The sequence below is a fragment of the Salmo salar genome, chromosome ssa15 (genome assembly GCF_905237065.1).
Source record: "Salmo salar chromosome ssa15, Ssal_v3.1, whole genome shotgun sequence".
Lineage (NCBI taxonomy): Eukaryota > Metazoa > Chordata > Actinopteri > Salmoniformes > Salmonidae > Salmo > Salmo salar.
The window spans coordinates 60,589,964-60,615,628 of NC_059456.1; the positions used below are offsets into that span (position 1 = coordinate 60,589,964).

Sequence of the window (25,665 nt, forward strand, 5' to 3'; positions counted from 1 at the left end):
CCATAACATTGAAACCATTAGAACTGCTGTAGCCTCAGAGTTTGCTTGTTCACCACGAATGGTTTAACAGTAACTAATGCAGATCTTTTACAAGGACATAAACCCCACACAAACAGTCTGGACACAGGTTAAACATAAAAGAAGAACAAACTGAATTGCTTTCATGGAGGACTGGCTTAAATGGAGGATGACCACACAATTTATTTAACCAATGAGACAAATCTAGTGGTTTAGAACCCAAAGCTGCAAACGACATGTTGTGATATATTTAATAAACACAAGAAACCAGCAAAATGGCAAAAAAAGGATAGCAAGAACAGCGCCATCTAGTGTTCAAAACCTGGTAATTTTACAATACTTTTGTGACGTGGTAAGGTTGGACCCTGGTGCAGAAAAGAGACCAGACAAGGAATCAGTGGTTAACCTGTTGGGGGTAGGGGGCAGTATTGACACGGACGGATAAAAAACGTACCGATTTAATCTGGTTACTACTCCTGCTCAGTAACTAGAATATGCATATAATTATTGGCTTTGGATAGAAAACACCCTAAAGTTTCTAAAACTGTTTGAATGGTGTCTGTGAGTATAACAGAACTCATATGGCAGGCCAAAACCTGAGAAGATTCCTTACAGGAAGTGCCCTCTCTGACAAGATCTTGTTCTTCTTGTCTCTGTTTATTGAAGACTGAGGATCTTTGCTGTAACGTGACACTTCCTACGGCTCCCATAGGCTCTCAGAGCCTGGGAAAAAGCTGAATGATATCGAGGCAGCCCCAGGCTGAAACACATTATCGCTTTTGGCAAGTGGCCGATCAGAGGACAATGGGCTTAGGCGCGTTCACGAGTCGACCCCATGCTTTATTTTCTTTCGTCTGTTTACCTAAATGCAGATTCCCGGTCGGAATATTATCGCTTTTTTACGAGAAAAATGGCATAAAAATTGATTTTAACCTGTTTGGGCTAGGGGGCAGTATTGAGAATTTTGGAAAAAATATGTGCCCATTTTTAACTGCCTCCTACACCAACTCAGAAGCTAGAATATGCATATTATTGTTCAGGTTTGGATAGAAAATACCCTGAAGTTTCTAAAACTGTTTGAATGGTGTCTGTGAGTATAACAGAACTCCTATGGCAGGCAAAAACCTGACAAGGTTTCATGCAGGAAGTGGCCTGTCTGACAAGGAGTCGTGCGTCTTGCATCTGTTTATTGAAAAGTAAGGATCTTAGCTGTAACGTGACAATTCCCAGGGCTCCAATAGGCTCTCAGGACGCGGGAAAATCATGAAGGTTGACGAGGCAGCCTCAGGCTGAAACAGATTATCATCTTATTCAAGTGTCCCATTAGGTGACAATGGAGTGAGGCGCGTGCGCGATTAGCCCCCGTGGAGTATTTTAATTCGGCTGTTTAGTTTATTGCAGATTCCCGGTCGGAATATTATCGCTTTTCTACGAGATAAATGGCCTAAAAAATGGTTTTAAACAGCGGTTGACATGCTTCGAAGTACGGTAATGGAATATTTAGAATTTTATTGTCACGAATTGCGCCATGCGTGCGACACTTCTTTACTATTTCGGATAGTGTCTGGAACGCACGAACAAAACGCCGCTATTCGGATATAACGATGGATTATTTTGGACCAAACCAACATTTGTTATTAAAGTAGCAGTCCTGGGTGTGCATTCTGACGAAGACAACAAAAGGTAATCAAACTTTTATAATAGTAAATATGATTATGGTGAGTGCTAAACTTGCCAGGTGTCTAAATAGCGAGCCCGTGATGCCTGGGCTATGTACTTAGAATATTGCAAAATGTGCTTTCACCAAAAAGCTATTTTAAAATCGGACATATCGAGTGCATAGAGGAGGTCTGTATCTATAATTCTTAAAATAATTGTTATGCTTTTTGTGAACGTTTATCGTGAGTAATTTAGTAAAATGTTAGCGAATTCCCCGGAAGTTTGCGGGGGGTATGCTAGTTCTGAACGTCACATGCTAATGTAAAAAGCTGGTTTTTGATATAAATATGAACTTGATTGAACAAAACATGCATGTATTGTATAACATAATGTCCTAGGGTTGTCATCTGATGAAGATCATCAAAGGTGAGTGCTGCATTTAGCTGTCTTCTGGGTTTTGGTGACATTATATGCTGGCTTGAAAAATGGGTGTCTGATTATTTCTGGCTTGGTACTCTGCTGACATAATCTAATGTTTTGCTTTCGTTGTAAAGCCTTTTTGAAATCGGACAGTGTGGTTAGATTAACGAGAGTCTTGTCTTTAAATAGCTGTAAAATAGTCATATGTTTGAGAAATTGAAGTAATAGGATTTTTAAGGTTTTGAAAATCGCGCCACAGGCTGCAAGTGGCTGTTACGTAGGTGGGACGAATTCGTCCCGCCTAGCCCAGAGAGGTTAAACAGCGGTTGACATGCTTCGAAGTACGGTAATGGAATATTTAGAATTTTTTTGTCACGAAATGCGCCATGCTCGTCACACTTCTTTACCCTTTCGGATAGTGTCTTGAACGCACGAACAAAACGCCGCTATTTGGATATAACAATGGATTATTTGGGACCAAACCAACATTTGTTATTGAAGTAGAAGTCCTGGGAGTGCATTCTGACGAAGAACACCAAAGGTAATACAAATTTTCTTCTAGTAAATCTGACTTTGGTGAGTGCTAAACTTGCTGGGTGTCTAAATAGCTAGCCCGTGATGCCGGGCTATCTACTTAGAATATTGCAAAATGTGCTTTCACCGAAAAGCTATTTTAAAATCGGACATATCGAGTGCATAGAGGAGTTCTGTATCTATAATTCTTAAAATAATTGTTATGCTTTTTGTGAACGTTTATCATGAGTAATTTAGTAAATTTTTTGTAAATTCACCGGAAGTTCACCGGAAGTATGCTAGTTCTGAACGTCACATGCTAATGTAAAAAGCTGGTTTTTGATATAAATATGAACTTGATTGAACAAAACATGCATGTATTGTATAACATAATGTCCTAGGTGTGTCATCTGATGAAGATCATCAAAGGTTAGTGCTGCATTTAGCTGTGGTTTGGGTTTATGTGACATTATATGCTAGCTTGAAAAATGGGTGTCTGATTATTTATGGCTGGGTACTCTGCTGACATAATCTAATGTTTTGCTTTCGTTGTAAAGCCTTTTTAAAATCGGACAGTATGGTTAGATTAACGAGAGTCTTGTCTTTAAAATGGTGTAAAATAGTCATATGTTTGAGAAATTGAAGTAATAGCATTTCTAAGGTATTTGAATAACGCGCCACGGGATTCCACTGGCTGTTACGTAGGTGGGACGAAATCGTCCCACTGGCCCTAGCGAAGTTAAGGATAAACATAATACTTTACTGAGATATGGTAGCCACAGGATCACAGTACACTTGAAAAAACAACAAACACTAATTCTCGAAAACTCACTCAGGCAACGAATGCACAGGGTAAGCAATTCAAGCTTCTGCAAAGGACCCCAGAAAATACACCTCTTTTAACAGGGACACAATCATGAAATAATAAGACACACCTGAGTCCAAGAAAAGTCTCTAGGTCGGTCTCTGCCGCCCTCTGGTCCCAGGAGGAACCATGACAGTATCCCCGACCCTCCTCTAGGAGCGGCCCAAGCTGACGACCACCAGATAGTTGTTTGCAGTCTAACAAGACCCGAATCCAGGATGTCCCGGGCAGGCACCCACACCCGCTCTTCAGGACTGTAGCCCTCTCAGTCCACCAGCTACTGCAGGGTCCCTCGGACCCGATGAGCCTCCAACAGATGCCGGACCGTGTAGGCCGGGAGGCCATCCACATGTCGAGGGGGCGGAGGAGCAGATGTGGGGGGAGAGAATGGACTGGTCCTTACGAGCTTGAGATGGGAGACATGAAAGGAAGGACAGACCCTCATGGACCTGGGAAGCTGGAGATGATAGGTGATTGGATTGATGCGACTCAGGATCTTGAATGGTCCTATGTAGCGAGGAGCGAGCTTCCGCAAGTCCACCTTTAACCTGTTAGGGATAGGGGGCAGTATTTTCACGGCCGGATAAAAAACATACCCGATTTAATCTGGTTATTACTCCTGCCCAGAAACTAGAATATGCATATAATTAGTGGATTTGGATAGAAAGCACCCTAAAGTTTCTAAAACTGTTTGAGTGGTGTCTGTGAGTATAACAGAACTCATATGGCAGGCCAAAACCTGAGAAGATTCTATATGGGAAGTGCCCTGTCTGACCATTTCTTGGCCTTCTGTAGCTTCTTTATCGAAAATACAGGATCTCTGCTGTAACGTGACATTTTCTAAGGCTTTCATTGGCTCTAGGAAGGCGCCAGAACGTGGAATGAGAGCTCTGCAGTCTCTGGGCGAAAAACAGTAGGGGTTTTAGAGAGTGGTACTTCTGAGAACAATGACACCGGTGCGCGCGTGCATGTGATAACTCCATTTTCTTCTTTCAGTGTTTGAAAGGATACAACGTCTCCCGGTTGGAATATTATCGCTATTTTACGAGAAAAATCGCATAAAAATTTATTTTAAACAGCGTTTGACATGCTTCGAAGTACGGTAATGGGATATTTTGCATTTTTTTGTCACGAAACGGGCCGGCGCATCACCCTTCGGATAGTGACTTGAACACACGAACGAAACGGAGCTATTTGGATATAACTATGGATTATTTGGAACCAAACAACATTGGGTGTTGAAGTAGAAGTCCTGGGAGTGCAGTCTGACAAAGAACAGCAAAGGTAATCCAATTTTTCTTATAGTAAATCTGAGTTTGGTGAGTGCCAAACTTGGTGGGTGTCAAAATAGCTAGCCGTGATGGCCGGGCTATCTACTCAGAATATTGCAAAATGTGCTTTCACCGAAAAGCTATTTTAAAATCGGACACAACGATTGCATAAAGGAGTTCTGTATCTATAATTCTTAAAATAATTGTTATGTTTTTGGTGAACGTTTATCGTGAGTAATTTAGTAAATTCACCGGAAGTTTTCGGTGGGTATGCTAGTTCTGAACGTCACATGCTAATGTAAAAAGCAGTTTTTTTATATAAATATGAACTTGATTGAACAAAACATGCATGTATTGTATAACATAATGTCCTAGGAGTGTCATCTGATGAAGATCATCAAAGGTTAGTGCTGCATTTAGCTGTGGTTTTGGTTTTTGTGACATATATGCTTGCTTGAAAAATGGCTATGTGATTATTTTTGGGAGGGTACTCTCCTGACATAATCTAATGTTTTGCTTTCGTTGTAAAGCCTTTTTGAAATCGAACAATGTGGTTCGATAAAGGAGAGTCTTGTCTTTAAAATGGTGTAAAATAGTCATATGTTTAAAAAATTGAAATCTTTGCATTTTTTAGGTATTTGTAATTCGCCCCACTCTATACCATTGGATATTGGCGAGGCGTTCCACTAGCGGAACGTCTGTCCCTAACAGGTTTAAGGGAAGATCACGGGTGGGCAGCCACACCTGTTGACCCCGTCGAAGGAGCTGAAGAGGTGTTCGGTGCCGGTTTACATGATGTTTGTGGTCGGGCAGAGGAGCAGAGCAAGGAGCATCGCGCTCTGATCCAGGTGCGGCGACATTGTCGAATGAACACCTTGGCTGATTTCACCCCCACCTTGGCTGATTTCACCCCCACACCCCGCCTCTTGTTCAGGAAACGGGAGGGGGACTTCTCCAGCTCCTGGTTGGCCCACTCAGTTTGCCCATTCGACTGAGGGTGAAACCAGGAGGAGAGACTCACCGATGCCCCCAACAGGGAACAGAAGGCCTTCCAATATCGTGCGACAACCTGGGGCCCATGATCTGAAGCAATTTCCTGGGGATGTCTGTGTAGTCGAAAGACATGGATAATCATGAGATCAGCGGAATCCTTTGCTGAAGGCAACTTGGGTAAAGCGATGAAATGTGCTGCCTTGCAGAACCGATTGACGACCACCAGGATTGTGGTAAGCCCTTGAGATGGAGGTAACCCTGTGATAAAGTCTACAGACAAATGAGACCAGGGTCAGCTGGGGATGGGCAGAGGTTGGAGCAACCCGTCCGGTTGCTGACGTGAAGACTTGCTTTGGGGACAGATGGAACAGACTGCAACAAAGGATTTCACATCCTCCATCATGTTGGGCCACCAGAATTTCCGCCTCAGGAACTCCAGTGTCCGATTAACCCCTGGATGGCCAGTTAATTTAGAGGAGTGTCCCCATTCCCTTTATAGTACTTGGGATCGGGCTGATCACGGAACGTAAAGTATGATAGTGGGTCCCCCCTGGGGTCAGGTTCTCGGTCTGGGCTTGTCAGACCGTGGTCTCAATACTCTATATCACAGGGGCCACAATGCTTGAGCTGGGGATGATGGGCTCTTGGTCCCTCTCCTTGTTAGAGACATCATGTTGGCGGGACAGGGCATCTGCCTTCTAATTCTTGGATCCCGGGCATAGGCTAGTGTGAAATCGAACATGTTAAAAAACAGAGCCGACCTAGCCTGGCGAGTGTTCAACCTCTTGGCTTCTTGAATGGAGACCAAGTTCTTATGGTCCGTCCAGATTACGAAAGGATGAGTTGCCCCCTCCAACCAGTGTCTCCACCCCTCAAGAGCCCACTAAACTGCTAACAGCTCCCGGTTGCCTACATTGTAGTTGCATTCCGCTGTCGAGAACCGCTTGGAGACAAAGGTGCATGGGTGCAGTTTCTTGTCCTCCTCATTCCACTGTGAAAGGACCGCTCCTGCTCTGGTGTCCGAGGCATCCACCTCCACCACAAAGGGACGAGTCTGATCAGGATGAAAGAGGATAGGTCCAGAGGTGAAACGTCTCTTGAGCTCCATGAATGCCCTGTCAGCCTCGGGGGTCCAGCAAAAACGGGTCTGGGACTTGCCTGTTAGGACTGTGAGAGGCGCTGCCACAGCACCAAAGTTGCATATAAAACACCTGTAAAAACTGGTAAACCTGAGGAACCGCTGGACCTGCTTGAGTGAGGTGGGACGGGGCCAGTTGGCGACCGCCTCAATCTTTATGGGGTCTATGTGGATGCCTGCGGTTGAGATAATGTGACCCAGGAAGGAAACCTGGGATATGTGGAACTCCCAGTTCTCTATCTTGAAATATAGTTGACTCTGCAGGAGGCATCTCAGGACTTGGTGGAGGTGCAGTATGTGTTCTGGAAGGCTCTTGGAGAAGATCAAGATGTCGTCGAGGTAAACAAAGACGAACCGATTCAACCTATTCCTCAGGGTGTCATTAACAAATGCTTGAAAGACTGCCGGTGAGTTCGATAATAAGAATGGCATGGCCAAATACTCATAGTGGCCACTAGGGGTGTTAAAGACAGTCGTCCACTCATCTCCCTCCCTGATTCTCACCAGATTGTAAGCACTACGGAGGTCCAGTTTGTTGAAGAATTGGGCCCCTTGGACCAACTCCAATGCGAAGGACATCAGGTGTAGGGGGTAATGATTCTTGATTGTAATCTGGTTCAGCCCTCTGTAGTTGATGCATGGATGCAGGCCTCCATCCTTCTTACCCAAAAAGAAGAACCCTGCACAAGCAGGGGGGCGAATGAAACCTGTGTCCAGCACAAGCAGAGGGGCGAATGAAACCTGTGTCCAGCAACTCCCAGATGTAATTGTCCATGACTGCTGCTTCAGGGGTCGAAAGGGAGTACAGATGACCCGGGGGAGGTGTGGCGCCAGGTAGGAGTTTTATGGCACAGTCATACGAACGATGAGGGGGAAGGGTGGCCATCGAGGGCTTGAATCTGCAGAGGGATGGGACATTTCACGCAAGGGATCTGTAACTCTCTGTCGAAGTCTTGATCAATGAAATCATCCGCGGCTCCGGAGTCCACAAAGGCTTGAATCTGGTGCTGATGGTTATCCCAGTGGAGTGTTGTGGGTAGTAACAAACGGTGAATGGGTAGCCGGGAGGTATCTGCACAGCTCGTCAGGGTCTCCCCCTGTCCTGGCGAGCCCTGGCGTTTCCCGTCAGCTCTGGGCAGGTAGCATGGAGATGGCCGAGACCTCCGCCGTAGATGCAGCAGCCTTCGCGCATTCGACTGTCACGCTCAGCTGCATGGGATCCTCCATGCTGTGCTCGGTGGGCTTGGGGTGCTCAGGAAACCTGGAATGCTGGATGGTGCGGAACTCACTCAGGAAACGAATGCACATGGTAAACAATTCAAGCTTCTGCAAAGGACCCCAGAAAACACACCTCTTTTAACAGGGACACAATCATGAAATAATAAGACACACCTGAGTCCAATAAAAGTCTCTAGGGCAATCTCTGCCGCCCTCTGGTGCCAGGAAGAACAACTTTATTGTACTTTATGATAAATCATTTCCCTGAATTGGGAAAAAAACACCAGATTTACAGGGAATATATTGCATAGTATGGAGAAGCAATACTGAATATTATCTGAATCCTATCAATTAAAATGGCACATTTTGGTGCAATCAATTAGCTTAATTTCAATTATGTTTCAGGAATGCCAATCTGATCTGTTTCCAACTACAGAATAGTTTTTCGAACAATCTGAGATGGTGGGTGACATGGCTTGCTGAAATTACATGAAACAACTCATTACTGTATTTTACCAGCTTGCCATCCACATAGGTAACATCCCAGCTAGTAGATTTGGTTCCTTGGAAATTGTGGGAACATACTGACTGGTAAAACTGAATGTGTTTTAAGTGTTCTGAAAACGGAAGTGAAAATGTATCCTTTTCTGGGAATGTTAATTTTTTTAAGTTGCAGGGAGGTTCTGAGAACATTTTACTATGATTCCCTGAAAGTTTTCCTGGGAAGTGTTAACGTTCTGAGAATGATGAATCAGGTTTACCAGGAGAAAATTATAGGTTATTTTAATGTAATTAAATAACGTTCTGAGAGCATGTTTCAATAAGACTTTTAATAACACTGCTAGCTTAGTTTGTGTTAACTGTTTTGAACTCCAAGCAAAGACAGGACAATTGGAAATTCATTTGCTCATTTGCTTATTAATAATGCAAACATATTTATTTTTATTTTGACATGGTGTCAGTGAGATTCAAACCTATGATCTTCTGTTCTCTATCCATGGAATTAGTCCACTGCAAAAGAAGATGAAGGGATGGTTCACTCGTCTCCGAGTAAACTTCCGGAAGTGAATGATGGTAGACGACACACCCCCTTCAACATGTGTACTGTAAACCAACCTGACTCATCTTGTAATCTCTTATCTTTGGTTGACGCGAAAAACAAACATGGCGGCATGCACAAACTACCCATCATGGGATTACCTTAGATTTTTTTTACTTAATGATTTCGATCACTGGTGAGGTCAACCGTGATGTGATGAACTGTAAATAGTAATTGCTATTGGCTTTTTCATATTATGGTTTCTGTCAGCCTAGCGTTAGCTAAATATGACCACTTGTATTAGGTCAGACTTTCTCAGTTAGCGCTAACCTGTAGGAAATGCTATGCTAAAGTACTGAAATTCCTACCTAAGGAACATGTGGTTCTCAGAACATACACTATATATACAAACGTATGTGAATACCCTTTCAAATGAGTGAATTTGGCTATTTCAGCCACAACCATTACTGACAGGTGTATAAAATAGAGCACACAGCCATGCAATATCAATAGAGAAACATTGGCAGTAGAATGGCCTTACTGAAGAGCTCAGTGACTTTCAATGTGGCACCGTCATAGTCAGTCAGTTCGTCAAATTTTTGCCCTGCTAGAGCATGGCAGGGCAGAAATTGTAAAGTGTTGTTATTGTAAAGTGTAAACGTCCAGGAGCAACAATGGCTCAGCCATGAAGTGGTAGGCCACTCAAGCTCACACAACAGGACCGCCGAGTGCTGAAGTGTGCAAAAATCACTACTGCGTTCCAAACTACCTCTTATAGTAAATCTGAGTTTGGTGAGCTACATAATCTTAACGCTACAACATACAATGACATTCTGTGCTTCCAACTTGGTGGCAACAGTTTGCAGAAGGCCCTTTCCTGTTTTAGCAGGACAATACCCCTGTGCACAAAGCAAGGTCCATACAGAAACTGGCCTGCACAGAGCCCTGACTTCAACCCCATCGAACACAATTGGGATGAATTGGAACGCAGAGTATGAGCAAGGCCTAATTGCCCAACATCGGTGCCTGACCTCACTAATGCTCTTGTAGTGTATGTGCTAGCTGGGTTTCCTGTACCATTCCTAGAACATTGTGGGAAAATTGTATGCAAAATAAACAATAGGACAACCACGCACTCACCAAGCTCTAAGAAACATATGGTTCTCAGAATGTTATGTGCTAGCTGGCATGTACTTAATATTATTTGTAATTTGGTTAGACTTCTACTCAAAGAATATGCTACAATTACTGATTTCCCAACCATTTGAAAGCTGACTAAGAAAGAAATGTAGCGTAGTAAGGAAAACCTTAGAGCAACAGCCCATACAAGCTTTATACACAGTCACTGTAGCATATGGGGTAACAGTAAACCACGGGTGATACTGTGGGAGAACAGATACGTAAAGCTGAGAACTCTGACTGACTGTTACTCTAACTAACTCCTGGTGATTCTCTGTCTGGGAAAACATGGCTGCCAAGGCATTGCATCACACTCCCACAACCACAGCCCTAGTTTTCTGCCTTACAATCACCTCTCTCCTGAGGCAGCTATTCCAGTGTGTGTGTGTGTGTGTGTGTGTGTGTGTGTGTGTGTGTGTGTGTGTGTGTGTGTGTGTGTGTGTGTGTGTGTGTGTGTGTGTGTGTGTGTGTGTGTGCGCGTTTATGAGCATGTGTGTTCGTGTCTTTGAGCTGCCCACGCATTGAGGATTTCAACACATCTAACCCCAGTCATCTCAGTGGGATACACACACAGATGGACACTCAACAGTCCATGAGTCATGACACAATGGCTGATACAGAGAGTCAAGCAGGGACACTGAGTGTGCTGACAGTGGTAACAGCTACTAGTCTGTGAGTTGTGCCTCTAAATCCTTGCTGATGTTTGAGTAAAGGTGTATCCATGTGTGTAAGATATTATAGATTGTTTGAGTGGTAGTGTGAGTGTGTGTGTGTGTGTCAGTCAGACTCCTTTGTTTCCCTGCTGGGCCAGGCAAGGCAGGTTTAATCTTCAGGAAGTGTTTAGGCCGATTGGGCCTCATGCGAGCCGTACTTCCCGTCTGCAACTGCAGCACAGATAAAGGCAGCATTCAGCAGCGTTCAACGTGGGTTTTAACGCAACACTAAACACAGCGGCATAACCACAGAGGTTGAAAAGTATCGGTACAAAAGAGCACGGTCACCCAGATGAATCCAAATGAAATGTTGAAACCATGTGTTCCCAATAATGAAGTTTAATGACCACAAAGAGGAGACCACAGTGAGATCTGCAACCAAATAAAAACTTTAATTCACTTGACCCATGTGGTTGAAGTGTGGTCACATCTTGTAATGTAGTTCTGTATTGCTCTATTCTATTCCTGTGGGTGACCGCGTAGAGAGCTCAAACATTCTCTCTCTCTCTCTCTCTCTCTCTCTCTCTCTCTCTCTCTCTCTCTCTCTCTCTCTCTCTCTCTCTCTCTCTCTCTCTCTCTCTCTCTCTCTCTCTCTCTCTCTCTCTCTCTCTCTCTCTCTCTCTCTCTCTCTCTCTCTCTCTCTCTCTCTCTCTCGACAGACAGACAGACAGACAGACAGACAGACAGACAGACAGACAGACAGACAGACAGACAGACAGACAGAGTAAGTGTTCCCATGCCCTCTGTCATCCCTCCAGATCAATTGTGTTGTTCCTCCATAAGGGCCAGTGTCTAAGTGGTGTGACTGTGCTGTGGAGTCAGCCAGCCAGTCAGTGTACAGTATATAGTGTGTTATTTCAGATTGACTTGGTTTAATGAGGCTCTGTAAAAACACTTCCCCTTCCAAAATAAACCCTCATCACGAGACAGAGGAAAGGCAGGGCACAGTGCCCACCCGCCCCACACCATGTGACAGGTCAAGTGACACACAACCACTTCCAGTTCTAAATGTGGGCCTAAGTCAATAATGAGCGGATGGAGAATTGTGTGTACAATGGTTCTTCCACGACCGTTTGTGGTAGATGGTGGCATTCTGTCATTGCACCATACTATCACAAGGGGGAGTTAGAACGCTGATCTATCGGTAGTTTATTAATTCGACCATTTTAAAAAACAAGCACACATAAAACTTTGTGGTCCATTGTGGTCCTCTTGAGACAAGATGGCTAGACAAGATTGAATGAAGTTAAACACAGTATGGCAGTGAAATAATAAAACATAAATCAAAGAAGAAGAACATCTATCTCATCATTGCAGTTACATCATAGAGGTTATTCATATGGGCATAGAAGACATCAAACATATTTTTACTTAATTTTTTTAAGCTGCCCAGAAAGGACGTCGTTTTTATAGGCAGAGGCAACTCATTCCATTCTGAGGCTCCAGTATACAAGAAAGTACCTTCCCCAGCATTAGAGGTCGACTGATTAATTGGCATGGCCAATTACAAGTTTTCATAACAATCGGTAATAGGCATTTTTAGATGCTGATTATGGCCGATTGCATTCCACGAGGAAACTGTGTGGCAGGCTGACCACCTGTTATGCGAGTGCAGCAAGGAGACAAGCTAAGTTGCTAGCTAGCATTAAACTGATCTTATAAAAAACAATCAATCTTCACATAATCACTAGTTAACTACACCTGGTTGATGATATTATTAGGTTAACTAGCTTGTCCTGCATTGCATATAATCAATGCGGTACCTGCTAATTTATCATCGAATCACAGCCTACTTCGCCAAACGGGTGATGATTTAACAAAAGCCCATTCGCGAAAAAAGCACAATCTTTGCACGAATGTACCTAACCATAAACATCAATGCCTTTCTTAAAATCAATACACAGAAGGATATTTTTTTAAACCTGCATATTTAGTTAAAAGAAATTCATGTTAGCAGGCAATATTAACTAGGGAAATTGTGTCACTTCTCTTGCGTTCATTCATCGCAGAGTCAGGGTATATGCAACAGTTTGGGCCGCCTGGCTCGTTGCGAACAAATGTTCCAGATTTTAAAGGCTCGTATTTCTGTGTTTATTATATTGTAATTAAGTCTATGATTTGATATTTGATAGAGCAGTCTGACTGAGCGGTGGTAGGTAGCAGCAGGCTCGTAAGCATTCATTCAAACTTTACAGCGTTTGCCAGCAGCTCTTAGCAATACTTGATTCACAGCGCTGTTTATGATTTACAAGCCTATCAACTCCTGAGATTAGGCTGGCAATACTAAAGTGCCTATTAGAACATCCAACAGTCAAAGGTATAGGAAATACAAATGGTATTGAGAGAAATAGTCAACGTGTCATAATTCCTATAATAACTACAACCTAAAACTTCTTAACTGGGAATATTGAAGAACTGGGAATATTGAACCACCAGCTTTCACATGTTCTGAGGAAGGAACTTAAACGTTAGCTTTTTTACATGGCACATATTGCACTTTTACTTTCTTCTCCAACACTGCATTTTTGTATTATTTTAACCAAATTGAGCATGTTTCATTATTTATTTGAGACTAAATAGATTTTATGTGTATTATATTAAGTTAAAATACAAGTATTCATTATTCATTCAGTATTGTTGTAATTGTCATTATACCAACACAATGTAACTCCAAGTCAATCACACTTCTGTGAAATCAAACTGTCCACTTAGGAAGCAACACTGATTGACAATAAATTTCACATGCTGTTGTGCAAATGGAATAGACAACAGGTGGAAATTATAGGCAATAAGCAAGACACCCCCAATAAAGGAGTGGTTCTGCAGGGGGTGACCACAGACCACTTCTCAGTTCCTATGCTTCCTGGCTGATGTTTTGGTCACTTTTGAATGCTGGCGGTGCTTTCACTCTAGTGGTAGCATGAGACGGAGTCTACAACCCACACAAGTGGCTCAGGTAGTGCAGCTCATCCAGGATGGCACATCAATGCGAGCTGTGGCAAGAAGGTTTGCTGTGTCTGTCAGCGTAGTGTCCATAGCATGGAGGCGCTACCAGGAGACAGGCCAGTACATCAGGGGACGTGGAGGAGGTCGTAGGAGGGCAACAACCCAGCAGCAGGACCGCTACCTCCGCCTTTGTGCAAGGAAGAGCAGGAGGAGCACTGCCAGAGCCCTGCAAAATGACCTCCAGCAGGCCACAAATGTGCATGTGTCTGCTCAAACGGTCAGAAACAGACTCCATGAGGTTGGTATGAGGGCCCGACGTCCACAGGTGGGGGTTGTGCTTACAGCCCAACACCGTGCAGGACGTTTGGCATTTGCCAGAGAACACCAAGATTGGCAAATTCGCCACTGGCGCCCTGTGCTCTTCACAGATGAAAGCAGGTTCACACTGAGCACATGTGACAGACGTGACAGAGTCTGGAGACGCCGTGGAGAACGTTCTGCTGCCTGCAACATCTTCCAGCATGACCGGTTTGGCGGTGGGTCAGTCATGGTGTGGGGTGGCATTTCTTTGGGGGGCCGCACAGCCCTCCATGTGCTCGCCAGAGGTAGCCTTGACTGCCATTAGGTACCGGGATGAGATCCTCAGACCCCTTGTGAGACCATATGCTGGTGCGGTTGGCCCTGGGTTCCTCCTAATGCAAGACAATGCTAGACCTCATGTGGCTGGAGTGTGTCAGCAGTTCCTGCAAGAGGAAGGCATTGATGCTATGGACTGGCCCGCCCGTTCCCCAGACCTGAATCCAATTGAGAACATCTGGGACATCATGTCTCACTCCATCCACCAACGCCACGTTGCACCACAGACTGTCCAGGAGTTGGCGGATGCTTTGGTCCAGGTCTGGGAGGAGATCCCTCAGGAGACCATCTGCCACCTCATCAGGAGCATGCCCAGGCATTGTAGGGAGGCCATACAGGCACGTGGAGGCCACACACACTACTGAGCCTCATTTTGACTTGTTTTAAGGACATTACATCAAAGTTGGATCAGCCTGTAGTGTGGTTTTCCACTTTAATTTTGAGTGTGACTCCAAATCCAGACCTCCATGGGTTGATAAATTGGATTTCCATTGATTACTTTTGTGTGATTCTGTTGTCAGCACATTCAACTATGTAAAGAAAAAAGTATTTAATAAGATTATTTCATTCATTCAGATCTAGGATGTGTTATTTTAGTGTTCCCTTTATTTTTTTGAGCAGTATTTATAAATAAATATATATATATATATAAAAATCGGCCAATTAATCGGTAGAGGCGGTTTTTGGTCCTCCAATAATCGGTATCAGTGTTGAAAAATCATAATCGGTTGACCTCTACTCAGCACTACTCCTGAACCTGTATAAACACACCTAAACCACATCTGGTGCTGTGATTGTGTGCATCCCTAACACAGGGAAAGTAATCAGTTCGATATTTGGGAGCAGAACCATAAATACTCCTGTAAACCAAACCTTGTCTAATCTAGGACACCCTAGCCTCAACAGACAGCCAGTTTAGTACCTGAAAGCAGCTCCTGCCTATAAGCTTAGATAAGCCCCGAAACCAGGAAGTACTAGCGTAGTCAAAATTGCATTGAATGAGGGCAGTGGCTTGGCACTTTCATGGAGTCCTTATCAAACAGCTTGGACTTTCTAGCCAAAAACGTAGTCCTGGGATTAACCTTCCCTAGCACTTTATTGGCCATGCTCACACCTCCCAAGCTTCCATCAATAATACATCCCAGGTAGCTAACAGAGGTTTTAGTAGTCAGCACCTCACCTAACTCCACTCTGATTTCAGAGGACCTACCTAACCTAACTCCACTCTGATTTGATTTGACCTACTCAATGTAGGTCAATTTAGGTCTGGATCCAAAAATAATTGCCTCAGTTTTCCCTACGTGCAGAAATAGCTTATTATCTCCAAGCCATTTGCTAATGTTAGTAAGCTCTGTGCTAAGTATTCTCTCCAACATAGTTTTACTTTGTGAGACACCAGAAGTTTAGAGTCATCCGCATTAAGGAAAATACGGCAAGAACAAGCATCTTTCATAGCGTTAATATACAGTAAAAACAGTAGAGGCCCAAGCACGCTCCCCTGCGGAACACCACAACTCATTAGTTTTGCCTGAGACCGTGAACCATTAACCTCTACTACTTGCTCCCTACCTGATAAATAGGACTTTACCCAGCCTAGAAGGACACTGCTTAACACCAATGCCTCCAGTTTGGAGATTAGGAGACAGTGGTTAACTGTATGGCCTTTTGTAGGTCAAGCAGTACATTCCACAGAGATTTCCCTCAACAATCTCTTTCCTGATGAAGTCAGTCAAGTAAAGTAGACATGAATCAGTGGAGTATGTTTTTCTAAAACCCAACTGAAAATCATACATTAGATTTTGTTTGTTGACATATGAATACATTTGCTCATGTACAACTCTCTCCAGGATCTTTGATGTTATACTGAGAATAGATACAGGCTTATAATGCCCAAGGTCAGACTTTATCCACTTCTTATACAGAGGTATAACTTTAGCCTGTTTCATGTCCCTTGGAAAGATGCCTTGTTCAAGAGACAGATTAACGATATGTGAAATACAAGGGACAATCTTCTCAGCAGAATCTATAAGAAACCTTGCATGAATATTATCCAGGCCTGTGGCTTTGTAGCATTTAAGCTCTGCTAGCATACTGACTATTTTGGCTGTTGCTACCTTTGCAAAGGAAAAAGAGTTTGGCTGAACCCCTAACTCTACATAATACTTATTGACTTGGTTGTTTCCATACAAACCAGAACTGGTGGGCAGCTTGCTAACCAGTTTGCTGGCAACAGAAGTAAAAAAAGAGTTGAATTCATTGGCAAACTCTGCTTTTTCATATACCATCTCCCCCCTGATGTTCAGTCCAATAATAAAATCAGGCTGCTCTTGAGAGGTCTTACATTTCTTAAAGGCCTTATTCCTTGCTTGGATAGATTCTAGAATCTCACGATTAAACCAAGGGCTAGAGCTCTGCCTTCCCTGACCCATCAAATGGGAGCCATCACATTCACCACATCAAGGAATCTACATTTAAAGGCTTTCCAGGCACTGTCTACCCTACACTATCCACAGGTGTCCAGTCAATTTTACCCACTTGCTCCCTAAACATTTCACAGTATTTTTTGAGTCCTCTGATTTTAACAGTTTTGTGACACTTACAGTGAATTTAAAAAGTCTACACACCCCTGTTAAAATGCCAGGTTTTTGTGATGTAAAATAATGAGACAAAGATAAATCATGTCAGAACTTTTTCCACCTTTAATGTGACCTATAACGTGAACAATTCAATTGAAAAACAAACTGAAATCTTTGAGGGGAAAAAATAAAAAACTCACAATTACCTGGTTGCATAAGTGTGCACACCCTTAAACTAATACTTTGTTGAAGCACCTTTTGATTTTATTACAACACTCAGTCTTTTTGGGTAGGAGTCTATTAGCATGGCACATCTTTATGTGGCAATATTTGCCCACTCTTCTTTGCAAAAGCGCTCCAAATCTGTCAGATTGCGAGGACATCTCCTGTGCACAGCACTCTTCAGATCACCCCAGAGATGTTCAATTGGAATCAGGTATGGGCTCTGGCTGGGCCATTCCAAAATGTTAATCTTCTTCTGGTGAAGCCATGCTTTCGTGGATTTGGATGTGTGCTTTGGGTCGTTGTCGTGCTGAAAGGTGAACTTCCTCTTCATCTTCAGCTTTCTAACGGACGCCTGAAGGTTTTGTGCCAAAATTGCCTGGTATTTGGAACTGTTCATAATTCCCTCCACCCTGACTAAGGCCCCGGTTCCAGCTGAAGAAAAACAGCCCCAAAGCATGATGCTGCCACCACCATGCTTCACTGTGGGTATGGTGTTCTTTGGGTGATGTGCAGTGTTGTTTTTGCGCCAAACATACCTTTTGGAATTATGGCCAAAAAGTTCAACCGTGGTTTCATCAGACCATAACACATTTTCCCACGTGCTTTTGGGGGACTTGATGTTTGTTTTTGCAAACTTCAGCCGGGCTTGGATGTTTTTCATTGTAAGAAAAGGCTTCCGTCTTGCCACCCTACCCCAGAGCCCATTCATATGAAGAATACGGGAGATTGTTGTTACATGTAGAACACAGCCAGTACTTGCCAGAAATTCCTGCAGTTCCTTTAATGTTGCTGTAGGCCTCTTGGAAGCCTCCCTGACCAGTTTTCTTCTCGTCTTTTCATACATTTTGGAAGGACGTCCAGTTCTTGGTAATGTCTCTGTGGTGCCATATTTTCTCCACTTGATGATGACTGTCTTCACTGTGATCCATGGTATATGTAATGCTTTGGAAATTCTTTTGTACCCTTCTCCTGACTGATATCTTTCAACAATGAGATCCCTCTGATGCTTTGGAAGCTCTCTGCGGACCATGGCTTTTGCTCTGAGATGCAAACTAAGAAAATGTCAGGAAAATCCTACTAGAACAGCTGAACTTTATTTGTGATTAATCAGAGTCACTTTAAATGATGGCAGGTGTGTAATGACTTCTATTTAACATGAGTTTGAATGTGATTGGTTAATTCTGAACACAGCCACATCCCCAGTTATAAGAGGGTTTGCACACTTATGCAACCAGGTTATTGTAAGGTTTTAATTTTTAATTTTTCCCCCTCAAAGATTTCAGTTTGTTTTTCAATTGAATTGTTCACATTATAGGTCACATTAACAGTACAAAAAGTATCTTGTGATAAAATGCAGACCACTCTATTTGCCTAGAGAGTTTTCAGCTATACTTTTCGTGGCTGTTTATTTACAGCCACAGACAGATGCTGGCACTAAAACCGCACTCAGTCAGCTGTATAAGGAAATAAGCAAACAGGAAACCGCTCACCCAGAGGCGGTGCTTCTAGTGGCCGGAGACTTTAATGCAGGGAAACTGAAATCAGTTCTACCAAATTTCTATCAACATGTTAAATGTGCAACCAGAGGGAAAAAAAATTCTAGATCACCTGTACTCCACACACAGAGACGCCTACAAAGCTCTCCCTCGCCCTCCATTTGGTAAATCCGACCACAGCTCTGTCCTCCTGATTCCTGCTTACAAGCAAAAATTAAAGCAGGAAGCACCAGTGACTCGGTCTATAAAAAAGTGGTCAGATGAAGCAGATGTTAAACTACAGGACTGTTTTGCTATCACAGACTGGAACATGTTCCAGGTTTCTTCCGATGGCATTGAGGAGTACACCACATCAGTCACTGGCTTTATCAATAAGTGCATCGAGGACGTCGTCCTCGATGCACCAACCAGAAGCCATGGATTGCGGGCAATATTTTCAACATGTCCCTGATTAAGTCTGTATTACCAACATGTTTTGAGCAAATCACCATAGTCCCTGTGCCCAAGAACACAAAGGCCACCTGCCTAAATGACTACAGACCCATAGCACTCACGTCCATAGACATGAAGTCCTTTGAAAGGCTGGTAATGGCTCACATCAACACCATTATCCCAGAAACCCTAAACCCACTCCAATTTGCATACCGTCCAAACAGATCCACAGATGATGCAATCTCTATTGCACTCCACACTGCCCTTTCCCACTTGGACAAATGAACACCTACGTGAGAATGCTATTCATTGACTACAGCTCAGCGTTCAACACCATAGTACCCTCAAAGCTCATCACTAAGCTAAGGATCCTGGGACTAAACACCTCCCTCTGCAACTGGATCCTGGACTTCCTGACGGGCCGCCCCCAGGTGGTGAGGGTAGGTAGCAACACATCTGCCACGCTGATCCTCAACACTTGAGCCCCTCAGGGGTGCATGCTCTGTCCCCTCCTCTACTCCCTGTTCACCCACAACTGCATGGCCAGGCACAACTCCAACACCATCATTAAGTTTGCAGACGACACAACAGTGATAGGCCTGATCACCGACAACGACGAGGCAGCCTACAGGGAGGAGGTCAGAGACCTGGCCGGGTGGTGCCAGAATAACAACCTATCCCTCAACGTAACCAAGACTAAGGAGATGATTGTGGACTACAGGAAAAGGATGTCCCCAAAGGATGTCCCCAAAAGGATGTCCCCTACAGGAAGAGCATGCCCCCATTCTCATCGATGGGGTTGTAGTGGAGCAGGTTGAGAGCTTCAAGTTCCTTGGTGTCCACATCAGCAACAAACTAGAATGGTCCAAACACACCAAGACAGTCGTGATGAGGGCATGACAAAGCCTATTCCCCCTCAGGAAACAAAAAAGATTTGGCATGGGTCGTGAGATCCTCAAAAGGTTCTACAGCTGCAACATCGAGAGCATCCTGACTGGATGCATCACTGCCTGGTACGGCAATTGCTCGGCCTCCACAGGCACCACAGAGGGTAGTGCGTACGGCCCAGTACATCACTGTGGCTAAGCTGCCTGGGATCCAGGACCTCTACACCAGGCGATGTCAGAGGAAGGCCCTATAAAATTATCAAAGACCCCAGCCACCCCAGTCATAGACTGTTCTCTCTACTACAGCATGGCAAGCGGTACCGGAGTGCCAAGTCTAGGACAAAAAGGCTTCTCAAGAGTTTTTACCCCCAAGCCATAAGACTCTTGAACAGGTAATCAAATGGCTACCCGGACTATTTGCATTGTGTGCCCCCCCCCCCCAAACTCCTCTTTTACGCTGCTGCTACTCTCTGTTTATCATATATGCATAATCACTTTAACTATACATTCATGCACATACTACCTCAATTAGCCCAACCAACCAGTGCCCCCGCACTTTGGCTAACCGGGCTATCTGCATTGTGTCCCGCCACCCACTACCCGCCAACCCCTCTTTTATGCTACTGCTACTCTCTGTTTATCATGCCTGTATTTAGCCTCGCTACTGTTATTTTTCACTGTCTTTTTACTGTTGTTTTAATTTTTTTACTTACCTATTGTTCACCTAATACTTAAAACATTTTCTTTTGAAATTGCACTGTTGGTTAGAGCCTGTAAGTAAGCATTTCTCTGTAAGGCACATGTGACAAATAAACTTTGATTTGATTTGATTTCCTTCATCAGGGAGTCATTACAGTAGTCTAAACTGTGGCAATTAATGGAGGTGTTTTCTGAGAGTCTCTCCTCTGGCACTAGAGTCCTGCATCAGGCAACAACAACAACAACAACTGTCAGTGGTTCTAGACTTAAGAGAGAACTTGGGTAAATACAATGCGGGAATTTCACTTGACATGTGGACTGATGATTTTTGAAAAATAGGCATGGTGGGCTTTTGGTTTCTCTCCCTCTAAAAACCGCAATAAATAATTCTATAGAACAAACTGTCTTTATTTACAAATTAGTAAGAATGTCTCACCCCATGTTCAAAAATGGCATTTTTCCCTTTATTCAGATTACAATCGCTCACTTTTGGTCATTTGAAATGAAATCTTCTCCAAAATATCATCATTTTTTACCAAGTTAATCTGCTCATGTTGTGTGTGTTCAATTATTTGTGACATTGTGGCATTTAAAGCATATTGAAGATAGAAGCCGCCTCTTAATGAGTTCCGAGAGCCGATCTGTTATCCAACGATTAGTTTAATAGCCTGGCTACTGTAGGTGTGAAAATCCCTCCCAACTTGCAATGTATTTGATGCTTAAGTACTCTAAAGATTTACAGAGTAACTGCTCATCAACATCTTTATGCTTTCGTTCATAAAATAACAATCAGTTTCTCAAGCCAAAACGTCTTGATGGCCTTCACCAGTTCATCTTTGCTTGTAGGCTTGGCAGAGTTACGGATGAATTTTTCAGAATAAAGTAGGCTAATGAAGGAAATAAATTGTTGCTTACTGGAACACCCAAAGTCATCCAATTGTTATTATAGGATTTGAAGCAATAGCCTACCTGCGTGTGGTCAACTATTTCAGCACCGTTTCACGCTGCTCTGAGACAAGCATGGGACTGGTCTTGATAAATCAATGAGATTTTTATTTTCACAAAATCTCTGTTTGGGTATTGGTTAGCCTACAATTAGGGTGTGGAAATGTTAGGATTATTTTTCTCTTGGACAGCCTACTCCCAACCGGTCACGTTGTACAGCGCCATATTTAGTGTTTTGTTTTTCATTTTCCTTGGAATAGAAACACCATAATCTTAATAAAATTAATTAAGCTACATTTCTTAAAATCAATCCCATATACTATGTTCTCACAAAAAAAGGTACAGCCAATATTAAAAACTGCCAAATGCTTCTCAAAGATTCCCTCTGGTGGTCAAACTAGCACTAACTAGCATTAATGGCAACAATGGCTGACACTTAAATAAAGTACAATAGAATTCTGCGGCAGCCCGCAAGGTGTGCTGCAGTATGACACAACTTTAAAGGAAGAACCATTGTACACTAGAGTATAGTTTCAGTATCTATCAGACTAGTGTGTGTGTATTCCTACCTTGGTGATCTCGGGGTCAGGACACTGGCTATTCATATACTGGCAGTCATTCCTGGGTCTACAGCTGTTGTCACACCAGCCACACAGATGTCCCAGGTTCTCACGTCCCCAACACTGGGAACAGTCCCCAATGCCCACCCCACAGTTATACACCTCCACTGAGAGAGAAAGAGGGGGAGGGAGAGGGTTTTATTATTACAATACAGCAGGCTAGCAACATACAGGCTACATCACGTAACCGTATGGGCTGAATATATTATACTGAACCTATGTCAGATGCTTTGGATAAAAAATATTTTCAACATAATATAAATAAACCCTGAAAAACTGAGAGGAAAGACATATGAACAGAAAGAAAGAGAAACAGATGAGCATGTTCATGTTCCAGCACCTCCCATAGAGAAATCATGTGCGCTTGTGTGTGTGTTTTGATGACTGAGCACGGTATGAAGCATCAATCTTGTAATAAAGTATGCCGTTTTTCTGGCTGTGGGCCAGGGCTGTTCTTCTGCTCTAAGGGCTCACATGGTAAACACATGGCCTAATAACTTTGAGAATATACTGGCATCTGGGAGTGTGTGTGTGTGTGTGTGTGTGTGTGTGTGTGTGTGTGTGTGTGTGTGTGTGTGTGTGTGTGTGTGTGTGTGTGTGTGTGTGTGTGTGTGTGTGTGTGTGTGTGTGTGTGTGTGTGTGTGTGTGTGTGTGTGTGTGTGGTTTTACTATCCTTGTGGGTAACAGAAGTCCTCGCAAAGATAGCAAAACAAGGATAATTCGGGTCCCCACAAGGAAAGAGGCTATTTTAGGGGTTATGTTTAGGGTTAGGGTTAGAATAAGTGTTAGGTTTAGGAAATAGGGTTAGGTTTAGGGTTAGGGGTTTGGTGTTAGGGTTAAGTTTAGGGAAAATAAGATTTTGAATGGGAATAAATGTTTTGGTCCACACAAGGATAGTAAAACAAATGTGTGTGTGTGCGTGCATGCACTCATACCTGTCATGGGTTTAGGGCTGTCGATGTATTTGTCCAGGTGTCCCTTTCTACGCAGACTGAGCTGAAACACCTGACTCCTCTCCACAGTGGTTAGCTATATGGTAAGAGAGACAAGCCCGCTGATCGGCCATTTCACCATACACTACCAGTAAGCATGGCTTCAATTGGCCATACACTAAACAGCTTATTTCTTATTGGCCCTTTACAAAGATTGTGATGCGTGACAGCTACTCTTGGAACATGATTGGTTGTACTCACTGTCACTCCAGGGCACTTGACCCCTGAGCTGTCCTCCAGCCATCGGGAATCATACCGCTGCTCGTTCCCAAAGTCACACTCTAGCTCCTCCCCCTAAGGAACAAAACAATACAGCCATGTCGTCATGGCAACAACATTTCATTTATAAACCAATCAGAGGGGAGGCACAGTCTGACATCACCCAGGGAAACAGGGTTTATGGGGACACATTTTGGGATACTGTATATTACCTTTACACATCTTGTTATGTCATTACTTTCCTCATCCTATCTAGTCCTGCAGCTTAGATGCCAATCTGCTTCTTCTTCAGCCAACTGCTTTGGAAATGTCATGCCAAACATTGGCAAGAGAACATTGTCAAGAAAGCGACAAGTTAGCAAAAGCAACAGCCTGGCACCCAGAAAACTCCATATTTTCCCAATAGTTCATTTTGGAGCTACAAATAGTGTCTCTTTATTCAGAGTGTGCACTTGTTCTAGTTCCATTATCAGAATGGTGGCTGTTTCTTTTGGTTGAGCTAACATACTTATTAGTCCATCAGGGCTAATGTTAATTGGTTCATGAATGTACATGCACTATGTAGGGAATAGAGTGTCATATGAGAAACAATAACAAGGACCTGGCTGGGAGAGAACTCTGTCCTCCTAAATAGTTGGTAACCATTGACAACCCTGGGAAGGGAGGAATGCAAAACATCTAAATAGCCCAGGACAATTGTCCCTGCCAGGCAGAATTTAGAATCCATTTATAATTCATCATATTCATCAACATCTGGACGGTAAAGTCCCCTACCTCAGCAACTCATCTGGGTTTACTATGAATTCACATTTCAGCCAAAACATCAGGAGATACGACCACACATTTTGTGTGTAATAGTGTACACGTCAGGAAGAGAAGTGCAGTCAATCTATTCAAAGTGCTTGTAGTCAGTCATAAGGTATGTATATACAGTTACATATGGATTGATTTAACAGGTTATAATAGGCCAGAATAAGTCACTCAGGCTCCCTAGTGGCACAGCAATGTAAGGCACTGCATCTCAGTGCAAGAGGCGTCACTACAGAACCTGGTTCGAATCCAGGCTGCATCACATCTGGCCATGATTGGGAGTCCCATAGGGCGGTGCACAATTTGCCCAGCGTCATCCGGGTTTGGCTGGGGTAGGCAGTCATTGTAAATAAGAATTTGTTCTTAACTGACTTGCTAAATAAAGGCTAAAAAAATATATTTAAAAAAAGTATATGACTGTGGTGTTTGAACTGTAAAACATTTACCCTTTCACATAACAGTTTTAATTTCCCTTCTGCTTTCGACAACGTTCCCCTGATTCATAGAGATCTTCTCTGAATAGTCATTGCATTCTTTGCCCCAGATAGACTATATGCCAATTTGAGGCATAGAGCCATGTTTAAACAAGCTAAATAATAGCAAGGAATGCCAGGTCAAGCTAGTTTGGTCTTCCCACTGTAGTATGAGACCTCCTTTTCTATACTTTACAACACATATACATCTGACTCACAGCAAAGCTGATGACATTGTTAAAAGAACTGAAATTAAATAATAACAGCTATCAAAGGTTGATTATATCTATGCCAATTAAACTGTGTGTGTGTGTGCATGTGTGTGTTTTTGTGTGTATTTCTGACTAACTGTCTGTCGCCATAGAAACCCAGTCAGAGACTGTGTGAAAGGGCACAGGGTTATGGTTATGACTGACCAGACCTGGCAACTAGTCAGAGATGGAATGTCACAAGCTAACAGAGTCAGACCCTCATCACTTTTTTCCTCCAATAAATTGAGGTTAGGATTTGGGTTATACAGACTGATCTGAGATCAGTGTCTGAAGGTAAAAAGTGTCTGAAAGGGAAAAGATAGGGCAAATAGTACTAAAGATTGCTATGTGTTCTTTGAATGTCTCCATATGTCTGTGAATGCCTGTATATCTACTGAGAGATAAGATATCAGAGAACCTGGTGGGAACAGA

General features: G+C 43.3%; 1 protein-coding gene across 1 annotated transcript in view; it reads right to left on the bottom strand.

Annotated features, from left to right (window-relative positions):
• Positions 1–25,665, bottom strand: part of LOC106571875 (plexin-D1) — a 113,496-nt gene that overhangs the window by 53,461 nt on the left and 34,370 nt on the right. Inside the window, exons 10-12 of the mRNA XM_014145393.2 lie at positions 23,682–23,774; positions 23,424–23,517; positions 22,438–22,595 (exon numbers count right to left, since the gene is read on the bottom strand). Of these exons, the coding sequence (XP_014000868.2) occupies positions 22,438–22,595; positions 23,424–23,517; positions 23,682–23,774 (345 nt within the window). The remainder of the gene's footprint in view (positions 1–22,437; positions 22,596–23,423; positions 23,518–23,681; positions 23,775–25,665) is intronic.